The sequence below is a fragment of the Bison bison genome, unplaced genomic scaffold (genome assembly GCF_000754665.1).
Source record: "Bison bison bison isolate TAMUID 2011002044 unplaced genomic scaffold, Bison_UMD1.0 scf7180017864472, whole genome shotgun sequence".
Lineage (NCBI taxonomy): Eukaryota > Metazoa > Chordata > Mammalia > Artiodactyla > Bovidae > Bison > Bison bison.
Genome location: NW_011495033.1, coordinates 713,443 through 734,676, shown reverse-complemented (window position 1 = coordinate 734,676; position 21,234 = coordinate 713,443). Strand labels below are relative to the sequence as shown.

The following is a 21,234-nucleotide window of genomic DNA, read 5'->3' as shown; positions in this document are numbered from 1 at the left end:
CCGCCATGAAATTAAAAGACGCTTACTCCTTGGAAGAAAAGTTATGACCAACCTAGATAGCATATTGAAAAGCAGAGACATTACTTTGCCAACAAAGGTCCGTTTAGTCGAGGCTATGGTTTTTCCAGTGGTCATGTATGGATGTGAGAGTTGGACTGTGAAGAAAGCTGAGCGCCGAAGAATTGATGCTTTTGAACTGTGGTGTTGGAGAAGACTCTTGAGAGTGCCTTGGACTGCAAGGAGATCAGCCCTGGGATTTCTTTGGAGGGAATGATGCTGAAGCTGAAACTCCAGTACTTTGGCCACCTCATGTGAAGAGTTGACTCATTAGAAAAGACTCTGATCCTGAGAGGGATTGGGGGCAGGAGGAGAAGGGGACGACAGAGGATGAGGTGGCTGGATGGCATCACTGACTCGATGGACATGAGTCTGAGTGAACTCCGGGAGTTGGTGATGGACAGGGAGGCCTGGCGTGCTGCGATTCATGGGGTCGCAGAGTCGGACACGACAAGCGACTGAGCTGAACTGAACTGAACTTTGCTCCTATTTTTCCCTCAGGTGTACAGATTTCAGGCAGTCATACTGTTTGGTTCACATCATCAACAAGGCCTTTCTCTTTTTTCTTTTTTTCCTACATTCCAGTTCCCATTCGTGTTCCTTCCCTCTTCAGAAACCACTCTAATGTGTTTGATATATGTCCTTTGAAAATACATGTATCTTTGAATAATATGTAATATTGTTTTGTGTATCTATGTATTTTAAACATACATATTTGATACTGTGTTCTAGAAATCATTGTTTCTTTTTCATGTTTCTGTAAATACTTCTAACTATTGCATGGTGTTGTCTTAAATGACCTCATACTCTTGGCCACTGGTCCTGGGCCAAGATGGGCCAACCAGAGTCCCTACCCAGAACTTTTTAAACCAAAACTAAGAAAAAAAGAAAACCCCCTCCAGTGTGGAAGCCATAAAATGCAAAACACAGGAGCTGTCAGCAGCCATGTGTCCTGCCATGTGGAACCAGCTGGTCTGCAGTGAAAAGAATGAAGCCGACAGGCAGAAAGCAGCAGAGGTGAGAAACAGAAAGTCCTGGAAAACCTCCAAGTCCCTGGTTCCACTTGTTCCTAATGCTCCATATTCCTGCCCTTTCCATGGTTCAACTTTTCTGGATTCCATGAGCCAATAAATTCTCATTGCCTCCATCTTGTGCCTATGCCAGGTTCAAATTGGGGTTCTGTCACTTGTAACCAAGAAGTCTAACTAATTATAATCTCCAAAATGTGTGTGTGTGTTTTTAATTGTAAAATACATGTAACATGAAATATACCATCATGACCATCTTTAAGTGTACAGTTCAGTAGTGTTAAGTACATTCACATTGTTGTACAACCAATCTCCAAAACTCTTTTCATCTTGCAAAACTGCAACTATACCCATTGAACAGCTTCCCATCCCCCTGTCCTCCCCACAGCCTCTTACAACCACCATTCTGTTTTCTGTCTATGAATCTGACTACTGTAGGTACCTCACATACGTGTAACCATATGGGATTTTTCTGATTGATATTTCAGTTAGCATATCCCCAAGTATCATCCATATTATAGCACAAGTCAGAATCTCCTTTTTTAATGCTGAATAATATTTCATTGTGTGTATATACCACATTTTGTTTATCCATTCATCTGTTGATGAATACTTGGGATGCTTCCACCTTTTGGCCATTGCAAATAATACTGCTATAAACATAGATGTACAGATATGTCTTTGAGACCCTCATTGAATTCTTTTGGGTATATACCCAGAAATAGAATTGCTGAGTCATATGGTAGTTCTAATTATGGGAGGAACTACCACAATGTTTTCCACAGCAGCTGTACCATTTTACATTTCTACCAACAGTGCACAAGGACTCCAGTTTTTCTAGATCCTGCCAACACCTGTTATTTTCCCATTTTTTTTTTTTATTTTTTAATAGTAGCTATCCTCATAGGCATAAGGTAGTATCTCATTGTGGTTTTGGCTTGCCTTTCTCTAATGATTAAAGATGTTGAGCATCTTTTCATGTGTTTGTTGGCCATTTGCATATCTTTTTTGGAGAAATGTCTATTCAAGTCCTTCACCCATTTTTCAGTTGTTTTTTCCAAAATGCATCTTGAAGATTATTTTTCTCTGCCTCTACTTTGACCATCAAAGCCCCTGTTGTCTTTCATATGGACAACTGTAATATTTCATAACTGTATTCCCTGATTCCAACTCTTTATCTCCTTTTCATTCATCACTCTGTAATGTAGCAAGTGACTTTTTGTAAATATGAATTCTTACATGTCACCTGCTCAAGATTCTCCAATGACTTTTTTTTGTCAGAGAATAGTGGATTTACAATGTTGTGTTTCTGTGGTACAGCAAAGTGAATCCGTTATACATAAAATATATCCACTCTTACATTCTTTTCCCATATAGGTCATTATAGAGTATTGAATAGAGTTCTCTGTCCTATATAAAGTAGATCCTTATTAGTTACCTAGTTTATATATAGTAGTGTGTATATGTCCATCCCAACCTCCCAATTTCTCTCTCCTCCCTCTTTTTCCTCCCTGGTAATCATAAGTCCAATGGCATTTTATTACTCTTAAAAAAGGTTCTGTGAGTCATGGTCCCTTATGATCTAGACTCTGCCAACTTCACTTTTCTTATCTCTTTATCACATTTCCCATTGATCACATTTTCAAATACATTGATCCTTTAGTTCTTGGAAAATGCCAAGCTCTTTCTCTCCTTAAAGCTTTCACATATTATTATTATTCCCTCTACCTGAAACACTTTCCCCACTACTATGCCTATTCATCTTATAGGTCATAATTTAATTTTACTTCTCAAAAAAAAGCTAATTATTCACAGAAAAATTAAAATTCACTTCTACATACACTTCTAAAATTCACTTCTGTACTGTACTTCACAGTACAGGCCTTCACTGATCTAAAATAAAGCCTTTCAACATACTATCCTATCCTAATACTCCTCCCTAAGTTAACATCTCAGTGTTGGCAAATACATATTTAATTGGATTATTTATTAAGACACCTGACCAATACATTGTAATCTTTATGAGAAGAGGAATAAGTCTACTTTTCTAATACTGTATCCCCAGATCAAACAATATCTGACGTATAGAAGGTGCTCAATATTTGTTGAATGAATATTACCGATACGAAAATCTTAGAAATATTAATATGTACAACTTTATACTAATAAATTTTAAATTAAGTGATTTTACCAAAAAAAAATTACTGAAATTAATTCAAGAGGCAATGGCAAATCCATATAAACCAGTAACTATGAAGTCACTGAAAAGGTACCAGGGTTATGTTTATAAGGTAAAGGCAAATTATTTGCAGATGGCATGATTGTTTAAACTGTAGAACTATTAGATACAATAAGATAATCTGGTAAAGTATTGAATTACATGATAAAAACTTTTCATATACATCATCAGTAAGCAGTTTAAAAATCTAAAAAATGCCTTCTCTCAAAAGCAACATAAGTATGTTGCATTTAGGCATAAATTTAATCAGGTCTATACAAGGAGCAAATAAAGTATGATAACTTTACTAAGAAACCTAAAACAAAAGGACTTTACTAAATTAAAAGACATCCATTGTTAATGGATGCGGAGGTTCAACATTTTCAAATGTTAGTTATGACCCCAATTCATTTGTACATTGTACAGTGGAATTTCTGGCAACCTTGGTAAAGGATTTCTAAAGTTCTTTTAGAAGAACTGATATATGAGAAAAGCCAATAAATTTTAGAAATTTTAGAAAGGGAAGAACATAGTAATACTATTAAAGGAATTGGCAGTCTAATCAATGGAACAAAATCCAGAAAAGCCCCAAGCATCAATAGAATTTTGAATTTTTATAAATGTATTATATTTCACAGGAAAATGATTCAGTATAGTGTGTTAAAGATTTACAAAAGAATAAGTGGCCAATATACAGAAAAAATGTTCAGTCACTAGTAATTAAATCTAAACTACTAGACATATTTCAGTAAATTGACAGATAAAAATGATAAGGGTAAAGGAAAATAGTCATTCCTCAGAAAGTGATGATGAGGTATAAATTGACAGTCTTTAACTCTTCTGATCAGTTTGGCAGTGGGTGTCAAATGCCTTAAGTATGTATGCCTTTTAATGCAAAATGCCACTGGTGGAATCTACCCAAACCATGTATAGAAATTATTGCAACAAGTCTGTTCATTACATCACTATTATAGCAAAAAAAGGAAAATTTAAATGTTCAACAGAGTTATGTAAAACTATGGTATTTTTGTAAAAAGAAGTACTAGTGATTTAAAAAGTCACATAAGGGCTGGTGTCTCAGTGGTAAAGAATCCATCTGCCAATGCAGGAGACGTGAGTTTGATCCCCAGTGGGGGAAGATCCCACATGCCGTGGAGCAACAATGCCCGTGTGCCACAACTACTGAAACTTGTGTGCCCTAGAGCCTGTGCTCCAAAACAAGAGAAGCCACGGCAATGAAGCCCGTGTACCTCAACTAGAGAGTAGCCTCTGCTGCTGCTGCTGCTGCTGCTGTGTCGCTTCAGTCGTGTCCGACTCTGTGCGACCCCATAGACGGCAGCCCACCAGGCTCCCCCGTCCCTGGGATTCTCCAGGCAAGAACACTGGAGTGGGTTGCCATTTCCTTCAATGCTTGAAAGTGAAAAGTGAAAGTGAAGTCTCAGTCAGGTCCGACTCTTAGTGACCCCATGGACTGCAGCCCACCAGGCTCCTCCGTTCATGGGATTTTCCAGGCAAGAGTACTGGAGTGGGGTGCCATTGCCTTCTCCGAAAGAGTAGCCTCTGCACCCTGCAATTAGAGAAGTCTGTGCAGCAACAAAGACACAGCACAGCCAAAAAATAAAAAATTTTAAATCTTTTTTAAAAAGTCATATAAAATATCGATTGATAAGCTAAGGTTTATATTCCTACTACTGTCTGAAAAAAGCAAGTTACCAAACCTGTCAAAAAACTTTTGTCTGTATATATATATATATATATATGGGCCTGGACAGAGACACCAGAACTTCAGTAGCAATTGTCTTTGGAGAGGAACCAAATGAAATTGTCTATTGAATATGCATTCCCTTTGTTAAGGAAATAAAAGAGAATCACAATAAAAATAGTGAAAAGTGGAAGCTTAATGCAGTTACTGGAAATTATAATTAGGAAAACTTTGAAGAAACTGAGCCAAATGGAAAAAGGGTAGATGAAATACTGTCTTTGGTTTGATTTTAACTGTTACATGCGTATTGAAAAAACAGGAGGAAACAGAGAAAGTGAATTAAGATGGTAGGATTGTAGGCGATTTTTCCCCTTGGTAAATTGTGAAATATTTTTTAAAATAAAAATCTATAGCAGATTTTGAAACCAGTTTATTTAAGCTTCACAACAATGATGAAAAAGTAGAGACCAGTGGCAGTAGCAACAGATGCATGGTATAGGTGAGGCCTGAGCTTTAAGCCTTCCAGAATCACCAGGAATCAACTTTTATTTCCTATAAAGTTTCAACAGAAGAAACTTATACACCAAAAAACTCAGCTTTGAGAGATGTTCCCTTATGCAGAAATTCTGGAACCCCAGTAATGAAGATGGTTCCCACATTAACACCACAGGCTGAGTCTATTTTCCAGTGTTATGCATTTTCTTTGTTGTTTCTGTTTTTGAGTGTTAGTTTTCTGAGTTTAAGATTCACAGCAAAACTGCTAAGAAGGTACAGAAATTTGCCATATGCTCCTTGCCCACACACATGTATACTGCTAAGTCACTTCAGTCGTGTCCGACTCTGTGCGACCCCATAGACGGCAGCCCACCAGGCTCCCCCGTCCCTGGGATTCTCCAGGCAAGAACACTGGAGTGGGTTGCCATTTCCTTCTCCAGTGCATGAAAGTGAAAAGTGAAAGTGAAGTTGCTCAGTCATGTCTGACTCTTAGTGACCCTATGGACTGCAGCCTACCAGGCTCCTCCATCCATGGGATTTTCCAGGCAAGAGTACTGGAGTGGGGTACCACTGCCTTCTCCGACACACATGTATAGCCTCCCTCGTTATTGACATCCCCCACCAGAGTGGTGTATTTGTTACAGTTGAACCTGCATTGATAGACCATTACCACCAAAGTCCATAGTTTACATTATGGTTCACTCTTGGGGATGTACATTCCATGGGTCTGTTGTGCATTTTCAAAACCTTTTCATTAAACATACGTCTAGGCTTGCTTTGACCCCCTTCTTATTCTTGGGTTACAGAACCATGTGTGATCAGTACTGCATCTCCTTTGCTGATGTTGAAAAAGCTCATATCAACATTCGAGATTTTATTCACCTCACACCAGTACTAACAAGTTCCATTTTGAATCAAATAACAGGACGTAATCTTTTCTTCAAATGTGAACTCTTCCAGAAAACTGGATCTTTTAAGGTAACAATCCTTTTTGATAGTGTATCATGTTTCTTTTCAAACCACTTTCACATATAAATGTATATGATCCTCCTGACCACCCAGTGAGGTAGGTAGAATTAATGTCTTCTTATAGCTAAAGAAAGGGTTGTCAAATTTTTCCTTTGCTTAAGTCCTGGTTACTTAGCATCATGGTGTTCCAGAGAGCCACTTTTACACTATCTCAAAATCCCTTATAATTAAGGTGATCACATACAGCTTACTATCCATATTAGGACATGTTTGGGGATGAAAAGGGGAACTTCTAATGACAGAACAGAGAGCACAGTTGTCAACTTGGACACCTGTGTTGTTCAGTCGTGTCCAGTGCCTTGCGATGTGACTTTGCAACACGTGTGATCACGCTGGATGTAGCCAAGTTTATGCATTCACTTGCTATGTGTTTATACATTATGAATAAAAAAGGTCTACACCTAGCTCAGCCCTCATATAACAAAACCTTTTTCTGTAATATATGTCAGGGCCTCTCCTTTGCATAAAAATAGGTTTCTGCGTTTCTTCATTATCAGAATTTTCTGACCATTAGTTGAACTTCATTCATTAGAATGAACTTCAAGATTCATTCAAGTAAAAATCTGAAAACTACATTTTGGACTGTGCTGAGAAGTATTAGTACCTGTTAAGTGGTAGCTTTAGGATATCATGTATTTACCTTTTTTCGGCACCCATTAACTGAGAACTTTTAAACAATACAAAAACTTCTTTATTTCCTTATGCCCTTTGCTTCTGTCATGGTTTGTTCTTCATTTGTCACACATCAAGCACATATTTTCACGAACTATACCAGGTGTATGTACTGGAGGCCTTTCCCTATAGCCATACTTTCAGGGGAAGACAAAAGTAGGTTGATGACAAGTGTCTTACAGAGATAGAGAGAACTCCCTAGCCATCCAGTGGTTAGGACCCTGTGCTTTCCCTGCCAAAGGCCCAGGGTGGATCCCTGGTTGAGGAACTAAGATCCTGCAAGCCATGCAGCACAGTCCAAATAAAAAGATATAAAGATACAAACAAGGAACATGGAAGCCAATGGAGTACCTAATTTTGCCTGCGAGAGCAAGAAGGTTGAACCAGGTGATGTTTGATCCAAGTTTTATAGGATGATACTTCTAGCCAGATCAGGGAGAGAAAAAACTACAGGTAGAGGCATCGGCATGTCAAGAAATAGAGGTGTGAGCTAACCTGGCAGGAAACTAGCAGCAACTTAAGATGGCTATGACACTGACATGTTAGAAAGTAATGTATTAGGTATGTTAGAAAGGCTGCAGCTTTTAAAGAATTTGTACTTTTCTTACAGATAGGCAATCAATGAAAAAGGTAACATGTTTTTAAAAGGTAATTTTCATAATCTAGCGGAACTATTAGATGAGAATGATCCTTGAGGCAGGACCAGCTGAGATTCAGAAACTCCCAGTTGAGAAATTAAGCCTCACCGAGGTAGTGGCCAAGATGAACATGAGATATTTAGGAGGTACAACCAATACAATTTACTGGGTGTGCAGTGTTGGGAGAGAAAAATCTAAAGCTGGTGGGTTTTTGTTTTTTTTTAAAGAAACATTTAAAACAAATGGATTAATTCACCATCCCTCTTTTCTAGATTCGTGGTGCCCTTAATGCAATCAGAGGCCTGATTTCTGCCCATCCAGAAGAGAAGCCCAGAGCTGTTGTTGCTCACAGCAGCGGAAACCATGGCCAGGCTCTCTCCTTTGCTGCCAGATTGGAAGGTACTTGACTAATTTCTCAGGGTCCTGAGTAGGGTCATCAGAGAGGAGTGGAAAAGTATCCTTAACTTTCAGTGAGATGGGTGATAGCCATGGAAATAAATTTCCCAGCCCGATTACAAGCGAACTGAACAGAGATTTCTATCCTAAATTTGTACTAACAAATTTAGTAGTAAATTTGTACTAACTAAACGTTGTTTCTCCCTCCCAGGGATTCCTGCTTATGTCATAGTGCCGGAAACAGCTCCCAACTGTAAAAAACTGGCAATACAAGCCTATGGAGCCTCTATAGTATACAGTGAACAGAGCGAAGAGGTAAGGAAGAATGTTCGGCACCACCTTAACAGCGTTCATAGTCATATGAAACCTCTCTGCCTCACTGGGCGCAGCTTCCAGTCTCCTTTGTTGTTTCCTTTTTAAATGTTGGCACGCCCCTCACTCAGATGATCTAGTTATGGTCTCCTAGTTTAAAACTTCTAACTCCAGTCCTGACCTTTACTCTTAGCCCAGACTTGTATATTCCCAATTGGGTGTCTTAATAGGTATCTCAAACTGCCTAAAACTAAACACATTTTAACACTGTTCCACCTCCTGTCTCCCCCGTATCAGTAAATGGCAACTTGTCAGCCCAAAATTCTCCAATGATTTTCCACCTCACACACAGTGGACACAAAAGTGTTGTTGTTGTTATTTTTTTAAACAACCTTAAGAAATCATACTGTATTTTTTCAATATTTGGCAGAGATGGGTCTCAGTTGTGGCATTCAGGATGTTTGGTCTTCATATGGCGTGTGGGATCTTTAGTTGTGGTATACAAACTTTTAGTTGCAACATGTGGGATCTAGTCCCCTGACCAGGGATGGAAACCTGGTCCCCTGCACTGGGAGCATGGAGTCTCAGCCACTGGACCACCAGGGGAAGTCCCAGAAACAAAAGTTCTTGCAATCACCTGTGGCCCAGACAAACTGGCCCATTACTTCTTTGCTGATCTCATCTTCCACTTACTGTCCCCTAAACACTCCACACCAACCACACTAACTTAGCAGCTTCTCAAAGCCAAGCACTCCTGTTCTGTGGTCTTTGTACTTGCTGTTCCTCTCTCCCTGGAATATTCTGTGGAGACACACAGGACTTGTTCATTTTCCTCCAAAGCATGTAGACATACCTGTATTTACTTACATCCCACCCTATTAGAATGTAACTCCACTGAGTGCAGGGGCTATTTTGTTCAGTCATATCCTCAGTGCCAGATCCAAGTCTGAGAAAAGCAGCCAATGAAGTGTTAAATGACTGAATCTAACTTGTTGGGGACTCTATTAAATACAGATAAAGTAAGCTAAGGTAATGTCCTCTTTCAGTCCAGAGAAAATATTACAAAGAGAATTGCGGAAGAAACAGAAGGCATTATGGTACATCCCAACCAGGAGCCTGCAGTGATAGCTGGGCAAGGGACAATTGCCATGGAAGTGCTAAACCAGGTAACAGCTTAGTTTAGCTGCCAGTGATGCTGATGTTTGGCCACAGAACCAATTCTTTCATATGTACATATAAAACTGGTTATTAACACACCTATTTTAATACTTTACACTTTCACTGAAGGTTCCCTTGGTAGACGCACTGGTGGTACCTGTAGGAGGAGGAGGAATGCTTGCTGGAATAGCCGTTACAGTGAAGGTGAGAAACAGCTTCTGGAGGACTCCCCACTTCAGGCACAGAAGTTTATTTTGTATTACAGTACATTGTGAATACTTGTTCAGCATTCCCCCCAAACTGCCGTTCCTTCTTATCATCCCCCTGGCACTTGGGATGGAAGGCTCTGCTCTGCATCACTGCCCTCTTCTAAATGAAAACTTTACAGCACAAGAGCCGTTACAATGAGTGGCACCCTCGCAGTCCTTTGAATTCCATCTCACCAACTTACTGTGCAGGTCAGGAGCTACTCCTTTCCCAAGTCACCAGCAGAACCAGCTGTGATCTAGGCAACTGAAGGCCAGAGTGGAAAACAATTTAAATGCTTAAAGGCCTTATTTCCATTACATAGATTAAAAGAAAGGCTCTTGGGCAGAAATGTGTTAACTGTACCATCTGTTTTACTGCAAGCATGCGGGCAAAATGGCTGTGGCTAGTTGTAAGTTATCTAATATTCCTCTTCCTAGGCTCTGAGACCCAGTGTGAAGGTATATGCTGCTGAACCCTTGAATGCAGATGACTGCTACCAGTCCAAACTGAAAGGGGAACTGACCCCCAACCCCTATCCTCCGGAAACCATAGCAGATGGTATCAAATCCAGCATTGGCTTAAACACCTGGCCTATTATAAGAGACCTCGTGGATGATGTCTTCACTGTCACAGAGGATGAAATTAAGGTGAGGCTCCAAGAGGAAAGAAAACAACAAAAGAGTGGAGCAACTTCTTAGGCAAAAACCCTCCTGTTGTAAACGGCAACTAACCCACAAGGGGACTTGACTAGGTGATTTCATAACATGTAAGAGGGTGCTCTAGATGAGTGTCGAGACAGTAAAGCAAGTCAGAATGAAAAAAGCCCTGCTCTTCACTGACAAACACAAATGTATCACAAATGATTCACAAATAGGAATACTCAGACTGGGCATACACCCCCATTTGGCCTTTAATCATAAAGGCCAACCAACTAGGCTCTTTCCCCCTTTTCCCGTGTCACTAATTCTTACTTCTGTACCGACAGTATGCAACCCAGCTGGTGTGGGAGAGGATGAAATTGCTTATTGAACCTACAGCTGGTGTTGGAGTGGCCGTTGTGCTGTCTCAGCATTTTCGAACAGTTCCTGCAGAAGTAAAGAACATCTGTATTGTGCTCAGTGGTGGAAATGTAGACTTAACCTCCCTAACTTGGGTGAAGAAGCAGGATGAAAAGGCAGCTCCTTAGCAATCTGTTTCTGTTTAATATGTGCAAAAGGAAGAAAAGGGACTCAAGTGTCTATCTAGACACTTGGAAATTTTGTCTCCTGGTCATTGTCAAGTTCCTATCTTCCCCTCTAAAACAGCCTTCAAAACCCTACTGGAGAATGTGTATTTCAGTAAGATTTAATGTTTTTGGACTAAGTTGAACTAGAAAAACATCCATACTTAACTGAGACGCCTCCTCAAAGCCAAGAAAAGTCTTCTGCACAAAGGAGCAGGAGCCCTTAAGTAGGCTTACGTAGAAAGAAAAACTGGGCAGTCACAGCTACAGGCTCCCACCCTAGAGTGCTCACTAGTAGCGGTGAGACAGAATCCCACTGAATCCACTACTCCATGTCCACTTCAGGCAGTGTTGAAGAAATCGCACTTTTCACCCAGGGGACTGGTTCTGGTACATATGGATCGTAAGTCCACTTGGGGAAAACTCTCTTATAAAGATTCATCAGTACTGTGTCCTGAGATTTTAGCTTCCCATCAAAACTGCACTTCATGTGACCATGAGTACCTAGAATGAAAACAGAATGAGTTGGTCATATTAATAGAAAACTTTAAAGCAGTGGTCTCTTAACCCAGTGGTCGTTTAACAGCGCTGGGGAAGTCTACACAAGCTCCCACATCGCACATTCTCTTACCCAAAGGCTCCTTGATGTGGCCCCTGCGGCCCCATTTTGTTCTCAGTTCCACAGGTTTAAACCACAGTACATCCTCTTAAGATAAAGAAACACAGAGAAGACCAGATGAAACACCTATCCATAATGTATAAACCCAACCTTCATCCCACAAAGGCAACTGGATCCCCTCTGTCACACCTACCTCTGTTGAAAAACATGTAACGCACCACTGCCGTCTTAGTAAAAATTTTGAAAGGATGACCACTCAGAACAACTCTCTTGATGACCATCCTGTCTGGATCCACTGACAAGAGATGGCCTATGGCAATGAGGCTGTGCATTCCTGGGGGGGAAAAGCAGAGCAGCAGGAGGCTTTTGGTCAAAGCCTTCACTTACTGTCCAGTCTATTTAAAGACCTATGAGAGATCTTGGGAAACCCAATGGGGATGTACTATGTGGCCCTCCTGGGTTCATGGCCAAGATCACTGATATTCCTGCTGGGCCTGTCCTCAGAATCTAGCCTAAACAGAGCACCTGAGCAGCCTCTACCAATTAGCTAAGGTTTGCAAGCAAGATAAAACCCCACTTGTCATCCTGAAATTGGGACAATTTAAAAAACATCATTAACTTTTTTGTTACCATTTGACTCCCAAATTTAAATACAGAGACCAGTTAATCTTATTAAGGACCTGCAGGCCTATTCACCTCTGTGAACGCAACTTACCATTGCTGTTCTGTTTGAAAAGCAGCACAGATGCAGGAGGAAAAGTGATCGGGGCATATACTGTCACCACCAGGGCTGTGTCTGCAGTCAGGAACCTCTGAAATTTATGTTTATCCGCTGCCATTAAAAGAATAAAAACCAGAACGCATTTTGAGAAACAATAGGTAATCCAGAGGCCTGTGCAAAAGCTGTAGCACTGGAACTCGTAAACTAAAGCAACTAATGTTTCTTTATCCTACTAGTTCTCCAAGCATTTTCTGGCCTCTGTACAACTGAAAAATACAACTCTGTCCTAGCAGAGTGATTTTTCGAAGTAGGAGGCAGAGTCTTGAAGCTTGAACTGTATTTTGGGGTTTGAAAAAGTTCTCCAGGTGATCCTGATACATATCACCCTACCTCATTTAAGAATCGGTGTTTTACAGAAAAACACTCCACTAATTCAACAGCTCTTAATCTTGAGCAAGGATTGGCAAACATTTTCTATAATCAGAGTAAGTATTTTAGGCTTTGTGGCCATTGAGTCTCTCTTCTAATTACTCAATTCTCACTAAAGCACAAAAGCAGATATAGACAATACATTTTTTTAAATTAATACTGAAAGTTATAGGGAAATAAAAGGGCAATATCAATCCCTCATTTAGACAGAATGGTTGGTGAGCAAAGAAATTATCCAGAGCATCCATTAATACTGCCTTTTCTCACCTTCCTCTGGCCACCGCTGGGGGCTGAGAGTGTGGGTAACGTTCAGAAGCCCCGACATACTGTAAATATCTTCCCACTCTAAAGACTGTAAGAGGACAATCATTTTTTGTCTTAGGAGTATCCCTGGTCATCACTGTCCAAACTCTCATCTAACCTCAAGATCTCAGAAGCCATACACCTCTGCTTTATCCAACTGTGGGCCACCCCTTAGACTTCACCCACTGGGACATCAGATGCCAAGGGTTCCATGACACATCATTACTTGAAAGCTGCCGATCCCTATTCAACACTGACTCTGCAGCAAATACTCATGGCACAGGAGCCTCAGCACCACACAGAGTTTGCATCACTGGGATGCTTCAGACAGGTTCAGACATTTTGAATGGAAACATCATTGGCTCCTAAACCAAAGTTTGAAATGCTGTATTCTGCACACCCCATCCCCACCCTCTCACACTCCCACCCCCTGCCACAAAATCACAGTCCCCTAAAAGACAGTAAAATGAACAAAAACCCAGAAACTTCCCTGCTGCTTACCTGCAGTGTGCTGAGAGAATAAAGGTGAGGCTCGGAAGCGCCTGAATCCACAGTGGAAGATCAGCTCCTCTTTAGCTTTCACGGGTTCAGTGTTGCCAGGGTGCCGGCTCACCACCATATTAAGTACTGACATCTGGGGACCAAGTAAAGAAACAGAACTTCATATCAGGAGTAGAACACCAAAGTAAAAGAAGGCAAACCAAACCAGCAGACTGGGTGCACCCGAAGAGCTGACAGTACTAATTTATGTTGTTTAGTCACTAAGTCATGTCCAACTCTTTTTGTGACCATGGACTGTAGTCTGCCAGGCTTCTCTGTCCATGGGATTTTCCAGGCAAGAATCCTGGACTGGGTTGCCATTTCCTTCTCCAGGGGATCTTCCGGACCCAGGGACTGAACCCGCATCTCTGCACTGCAGACAGATTCTTCACTGCTGAGCCACCTGGGAAGCCCTATACTAATTTATGGTGTAGTATAAATGATGAAACACAAATCCATCTTTTACCTTCACTAATAACTTGCATTCAAATTGAAAATAAGCTGGCTTTCAGAACTTTCATGTCCCTGCTATACTAGTTGACCTTCCATGTGTAACATACAAGGGTTCGACATCTACCACAAAATCAATGGCTACAAGTCACTCACTAACCACACACTGCCAAACCACACTCATCAAGACCCTTCTTGCTTCAACTGTTACTCACACTGACCAAAGGCCAGAGCTTTCTTACACCCCAACCTACAAGATGCTGGCCAAGAGAAAAAAGATCTATACCTTGGCATGAAAGTGAAAGTCACTCAGTCATGTCCGACTCCTTGTAACCCCATGGACTATACAGTGCAAGGAATTCTCCAGGCCAGAATACTGGAGTATTCCAGTATTCCAGAAGCCTTTCCCTTCTCCAGGGGATCTTCCCAACCCAGGGATTGAACCCAGGTCTCCCATATTGCAGGTGGATTCTTTACCAGCTGAGCCACAAGGGAAGCCCATACCTTGGCAGAAGCCCTCTTTATTTTTATGGATGCCAATCCTTGACTAAAGTCTGATCTGACAAACATACTTAGGTCAGAGAAGTCTCAGAACCATACAGAGATGACATCACTGAGGTGCATCAGACAGGTTCAGACATGTAGGTAAAACCATCATTGACTTCTCTGTTATCCTCCCCTTACTCCTCATCATAAAGGCAGACTCACATCCCAAGAAGCAAAATGTAAGCCACATAAAACATTAGGCTGTCAGACAAAACTGGTTGGAAAGTGCCATAATTCCCATTTCCCACAAGACACTAACTCACTTTCTGTTCATGAGGTAGTAACGAAAATGCAATCAAGGGTGTGCCTCGCTTGAAGTGCTCAACCACTGAGACTGGGACTTCAGAGACATGAAGTGTGACATACCAGCCAACCTGCCAGGAGAAAGCAGAATACGATTATGCAGTTACTCTTACGGTCTCAATAATGATGAAGCATTTCTCCAACTATGTTAACAGTCTCCCAAACATTGATGAAGCCAGTGCTCACCCTCCAAGACTGCCTTGCACAGATGCCTCAATCACCCAGATTAAGCTTTCCCAGTTAAAATCTCTGACACCTCTTTGTTCCCAGTGTCACTCTGATCAGTAACTCAGCAGCTTCTCTAAGTCAGCTGTATGCAGCATAAAACTCATTAAGGTACTCATGCCAAGAGAATGAATGGGGAGAGGGGACAGACACGACCTTGGCAAATAAGCTAATTATAGGGATGAACAAAGGGAAGCAGATACCTCAGCTCCTTCAACTTCTTTTTCTTCAATCTCTTTAAAGATGCGTCTCCGGGTATTAATAAAGTTCTGAAACTGAAAGATCCGAGCATAATCTCGAGGGAGGTTTTCCTTAGGATCCCACGGAGATGTCCGGAAGCTCTTAAGGCCTCTGTATTTCTGAAATCTAGAATATAGAGGATATTTTAAAGAAATTCACAGTGACATTTATATGGTGCTACTTAACTGTTTCACTCACCTCACTTAAAATGCCTAAGGCTTAAAATGAAAAAAAAAAAAAAAGAAAAAATTTTTTACTTTTAAAAATTAAATAAATGGCTAAGGCTTTAGCTTAAAGGAACTACCTTTCAAAATAACCTAATGGCCTATATCAGGACCACCCCCCAAAAGAGCCAGTAACAAGTATTTCAGTACCAAACCCCAGCTTCTTAAAAGTATTAACAGTGGCTCCCTGCTGCATATCCGGGAGTGGCTCTTTAACCTGACTAGCAGGGTCCTTGATAAAAGCCTTACCCCTTTAAGAACCAGCATAAACTCTGGTTTTAGTGAGACTCACCTTTAGAGCAGACAAGATCACCTTCACCCCTAACTCTTTTGTTCTTGCTGTTTTACCCAAACTTCCCCAAATCTTCAAATGTTATATAGTTTAATTGAGTCTTAGCTCCAAAGGAAGCATTTGCTAATTAACCACAATTATATTTCTGTAACATTATTAGCCTGTACTACACAGTGTAGAATGTGAATATATATGACTGTTTCCTGTACGTCTGTTCCCTTCCTGTGTAAGGTTAGGCTTTGGGAGGAAGAACAATGTGTTTTTTCTTCTTTTATATCACACTGACATAGTTCTGAGCCATGCAAGTTTTAAATAAAAATGTGTTGATTGGTTTTGGACTTGTTGACTCACCGAATTCTAGCAGCCACATCACGGGGGGTATCTACTTCATCTGGGAACATCTCTTCCAGTCTTTGTTGTTTATATTTCTCCAGCATTTTTTCCTCAGCCTCTTCATCCACTTTCTCATCATACAGATCATCACGTACAGACTCTCCTATAGTCATAGTTTCACATTCCTCCTCTTCTTCCTCTTCACTACCCTCATCCTATAGAATGAAGGATCACAGTTTCTGAAGAAACCCACATCTTTACACAAAAGGCCACTATGCTGAAATTTACTAGATACACAGTCCAAACCAATATTAACTCTAATAGAGAATGAGTTATAAAACAGAGACTCAGTCCGGCAACTACAAAGCTATTCCTAAGAAACAGACCACACATACCCCTTAGGGTCAGGAACGCACCTTGCCTTGCACTGGGGGCTATACACAGAGGGTGCCCAAGGGCCCATTTCCTTACCTGAGATTCCTCTTCCATAAAATCCTCGTGTTCTATATCATCGTACTCATCTCCTTCCCCACCACTTTCACCATCCTCATCCAGAATCCATTCAGCTTGATAACTGGATGTTCCTTTGGGAACCTTCTTCACTACCTTGGAACTTTCCTTCAGTAAGTCTGTAAAAGCCCACATGATGAAGTTACAGACCTCCTCCTCTCCTCTATGACACAGGATATATTGCTACCAATACCAGGAACTCTGGCAGGCACTTATAAGTTTATTTCAGCTGCCTCAGAACTAGCAATACTGACACGGTCAAGCAAGTCTTACAATGAATTGGAAGTTTATTTACCCTTTCATTAGAAAACAGTAAGTAATTCTTAGAGATAGAACAAAGCTGTGTCCAGTGTTTGCTCAGTGCAAACTACAGCCTTTGGAGGTAAGAGAAGACAGACTTCCAGTACTGCCTCATCTACCTTTTAAGGTCCTCACTGTGAGCAGTTAGACAAAACCCACAATTCTAGGCCAGATGAATTTCAAGTTTGCCAATACCAACCATGTGCCTCGCTCAGCTCCTCCTCTGTGGGCCAGGTCTGTTCCCCCTCCATTGGATCTGGGATAACCTCTGTTTGCAAAGATTCTTGTCTATCAGGGTCTGCCTTCATTAGAACCTTCAGGTCTTCCTCCATATGAGCTACAGCATCTGCAGCACAAATCTGAAAACCCGAACAGTCGACAGTCAATTAAGTGTTAGCCAAAAATCTACTAAATCTAACATAATTAGAAGATCTAGAAGAGCACAGTCCTCAAATAGAATAGAAAGCCAAAACTTGTCAGGATTTTTCAAATAGTTCTATTTCCTAGCATTCTAAATCTATAAGTCTGCTGAGCTCTTGAAGCCTTTCATAATCTGATCCCATGCCTACCTGTTTATTACTCCCAGCCACTGTTATCCTCAGAGTTCAAAAAAACCCTTTGATCTATCACTTTGCCAAGGCTCATGTTGTCTCTATTTGCTGAGATATTCTTCCATCTCTTTTCAACTCATAAAACACATTCATCCTTCTCAGTACCTGGCAAAAGTCAATCTCTTCCGTGAATCTTGCCAGTCTTTTCCTCACTTCCACTGCAGGTATGTAGCTCAACCATACTTTCTCAATCTTTATTTCACAGGTGTTTGCCATTTTTCTGACCTAATTAAGTTATCTAAGGAGAGAGACTACATCTGTGTCTACCTATAGACTCAGAGCCAATTGCTATGCAGAGCATCTACAAAGCACTGAATAAATATTTGACACATCAACTTATTTGTAGTTGACTATTGCCTTGTTTCACAATTACCTCCAGGGACTAGGATATTTGTCCAAGAGTGTAGCCGTACCACGTTCTCTGACGTTAATTAGTTCTCATCCATCAATGTACAAGACATAGTTTTTAAGAACACCAATCTTACCTCCATTGCCGTGCCTGAGTCCTTTGAGGATTTGATCACTCTCGGATTTAAAGGGAAAGGGTCCACAGGGGCATCTACCTGCTTCATCTGGAAATCACCATGTCCAATGATATGCAGCACGCTATTTACATTCAGAGCCTGACCACGAACATAGCCTGAGATCTTCAAGGTGCCCACCAAGTCACTCTCTTCACTAGGCACAAACTCAGCAGCATGAGCAAACAGATAGGCACGCCGATCTCGAAAGGCAAGATGCCGCTGTTTTTGGTTAGCCAACTGCCTGAGCAGCATCCCTGCCTCCTGCTGAGTATCTAACAGGAGGAGTTTGTCCTCAGGAAAGCGCTTCTCCACTGCTTTACTTAGCTTTTTTCTGGCATCTATTTGTTTCTTCGGCGGGAGGCTAGAAATCCCTTGGACAGCTAATGCTGTAAGCAAAAGAGAAAAGGTTTCATGACTTGTTGCTTCACTATATGAAAATCCCCCTCTGCAGTTCACAAACAAGCTAATAGTTTAGTTGTGAGCCCAGAGATCACTGGGCAACCCAACAATCAAGTTACCCTAAAGAAATTTCACAATAAAACCAAACTTCATAATCTTCTCCTTTCTCTGGGCAACTGGCAGTCCAGAAATAAAAAGGCACCTTGATATATGACTTGTAAATAATGGACCAAGTTAAGGCCACACATACTCGTACAACCCCCCAAAAAATATCAAGTGTTAGACATAGTATCTGGCAAATTAGAGGTGAACAATAAATGCTAATTCACTTCCTTTCTTGGCCTGCAATACTTCCAACTCACTTACTATAGGTGGGAAGGCCCTGAGCAAACAGGCAAGAAAGGCAGTAATCCCCGGTGCTATCCCAGCCTTCTAGTGGATCAAGGAGGAACAGGATGGTATCAGCCACTTTAGCCATGTCTAACACAGTGTGCAGATCCCCTGGAATAGAAGACAAAGTCAGTAGGAAAAGGTGGTTGACATCAGGACGTTTTACTTACAAAGTATTACCATTAATGCTCAAAACATAATGATAGGAAATATTGTTGCATACTCTAACCTGGCCTTGCTGATGTGAAAAACCACCGATGTTTCAAGCGGGGGCATAATAGCATAAAGCTATGGGTGCTTCCCCATTCATTCAAGTGTACAGTTCCAGTGTCCCTATCCTGAAGCAGCTGAAAGGCCTCTGGCAGGGAAATCCTGTTGTGCAGGGGCACCACCAGTACCTGATGAGGAGGGCCATCCTTGCTGCCAAGCTGTCTCTTTTCTGCCAAAACCTGAGGAAAGAAAGCATCAGAGAACACCTCAATGTTTCAATACTTTATTCCAGTACTGCATTTCCAACAGTACAGAGGCCCATCCTCAGCCTCCAAACCAGCATCTCTCTTGTTAAAAGGTGTCACGTATGCCAAGGAGGTGGGCAGAAGGTAGGCACAAGGCAAAGAAAGCTATAGCTTGAGTCTGGGCCTGCACACCTGACACGTGCTCTAGAGTTATCCTCCATCTCTGAGCCCTTCCCAGGGTCACATTTTCTAGTTCGAGGCATTACCCGCCTAGAAAGGTTGTGAAGCCACACCAATCCCCTAACCCGGGTCCTCTCACCGCCTCCTTCTTCTGCTTTCGGAGCTGGCTGGCGCGATGCCTCTGGTCCACCCTGCTGAGATCTTTTCTCACCTTCTTGCTTAGGGTTTTCGGTGCTAGACGGCCTGGAAGGATATCAGACCTTTCTGATCTTGCGCAAAGCACTAGCAGGTTAAGAAAGGGGACCCCTGTCTGCCCTCCTTAGACCCTTTGCGCGGGGTCCAGGCTGGAAGTAGGAGCTCATTCTGGGCACGAAGAAAAGCAGTTAATATCGATTAAACAGCTCTTCTTCCTCCAACCCTACCTTCTTACCCTTGCCGTCTCGCTGCGCGGACCCTCGACCCCGATGCCGCCCGCCTTTATGCGCTTTATTCTGCTGCTTAAGCGGGCCAGAGCGATGGACCGCCATGCTGCCGTTCACGTGTACCAAGTCACCACTACTTCCGGGCTGAATAGATCGCTTCCGGTCCCCGCCTCGGGGGCGTGTCCTCTCCTGGTGGGGCGGGGCTCCTCGCGATCTCTCGCGAGGTTTATTTACACAAGCCTCTAGGCGAAACCTCCGCGTAAACTTTTCCCAGGCTAGTGGTCTGCTTTGGGGGACTTGAAAACACCGGATGCGGGCTCGAGGCTTGGGCTTTCAATTTCGGAGGGCCGATATGCTTCCTTGAGTTTTAATTTTTTTTGCGCTATCATGTTGCATCACTTAGGAAGATTCTCCATTTGTGCGATAGAGGGCTAAGCCCCTCCTCTCAGCTATCTTTGTGAACGCCGCTCCTCGGTTGGGAGCAGCAGGTGTTCTTTGTCACTTTGGGCCACCGTTTGTCGCCCTCAGTTCCCAGGTGGGGCTGCTTAAGCCTACCAAGCAAATCGTGCTGAAGGTGCTTGTCTCACCTCCAGTTTCCGTGCCAGTTCCCGCTGGTCCCAGTTACTCCAACCCGCGCCCCCACGTCCCATGTAGCTGCGAGAAAAGCCAGACGGGTCGTGGCGACCCCTCGGAGGAGGGACGGCTCACCGTGACTCTGGCGCTCTCAGACCCAGCCGCGCCTCTGCAGACGGGGGCGGCTGCTCTCCCACTCCTCTATCAACAAGGTTTGCAACGGAGGGCGCCCAGCCGGCAGGGGGTTTTAAAGAAACGATGGCGCGCCACCACCTTCCTCCCAGCCGGGGGACCAACACGGGCTTCCCAGTAATCAGACTCGAGGCGCGGGGGTCCCGGCCCCTCCCGTCGGGAAATCGAGCGTGTAGGAATCACGGAACATCCAGTTGGATGGGGCCAGCTTTCGCAAGAGCGACTTGCCCCCCTTAGCCGCCTGGGGCGGGGGTCCAGGGGCGCGCCCCGCCTCCTC

General features: G+C 42.4%; 3 protein-coding genes across 4 annotated transcripts in view; 2 read left to right on the top strand and 1 right to left on the bottom strand.

The window, feature by feature from the left end:
* SRR (serine racemase) overlaps positions 1-11,210 on the top strand; it is a 16,964-nt gene extending 5,754 nt beyond the window's left edge. Inside the window, exons 2-8 of the mRNA XM_010861320.1 lie at positions 6,307-6,478; positions 8,112-8,238; positions 8,447-8,550; positions 9,594-9,713; positions 9,835-9,909; positions 10,392-10,601; positions 10,940-11,210. Of these exons, the coding sequence (XP_010859622.1) occupies positions 6,311-6,478; positions 8,112-8,238; positions 8,447-8,550; positions 9,594-9,713; positions 9,835-9,909; positions 10,392-10,601; positions 10,940-11,140 (1,005 nt within the window). The 5' untranslated portion in view covers positions 6,307-6,310 and the 3' untranslated portion in view covers positions 11,141-11,210. The remainder of the gene's footprint in view (positions 1-6,306; positions 6,479-8,111; positions 8,239-8,446; positions 8,551-9,593; positions 9,714-9,834; positions 9,910-10,391; positions 10,602-10,939) is intronic.
* Positions 9,940-20,331, bottom strand: TSR1 (TSR1, 20S rRNA accumulation, homolog (S. cerevisiae)). 2 transcript variants are annotated; one of them, XM_010861321.1, is made up of 15 exons: positions 20,201-20,331; positions 19,910-20,013; positions 19,365-19,584; positions 19,112-19,246; positions 18,308-18,732; positions 17,411-17,570; positions 16,873-17,030; positions 16,420-16,616; positions 15,516-15,678; positions 15,048-15,158; positions 13,750-13,882; positions 12,511-12,627; positions 11,989-12,129; positions 11,808-11,882; positions 9,940-11,680 (listed from the first exon to the last, which is right to left on the bottom strand). In XM_010861321.1, the coding sequence occupies exons 1-15, from the start codon at positions 20,295-20,297 to the stop codon at positions 11,502-11,504; spliced, it is 2,415 nt and encodes an 804-aa protein (XP_010859623.1). In that variant the 5' UTR covers positions 20,298-20,331; the 3' UTR covers positions 9,940-11,501. The 2 variants fall into 2 exon arrangements, with proteins under 2 accessions (XP_010859623.1, XP_010859625.1); XM_010861323.1 differs by having other exon boundaries at positions 19,534-19,584; positions 20,201-20,319.
* A 93-nt stretch (positions 20,332-20,424) lies between these two features.
* SGSM2 (small G protein signaling modulator 2) overlaps positions 20,425-21,234 on the top strand; it is a 39,940-nt gene continuing 39,130 nt past the window's right edge. The window contains exon 1 of the mRNA XM_010861665.1: positions 20,425-20,977. The gene's annotated coding sequence lies outside the window, so the exon portion shown is untranslated. The remainder of the gene's footprint in view (positions 20,978-21,234) is intronic.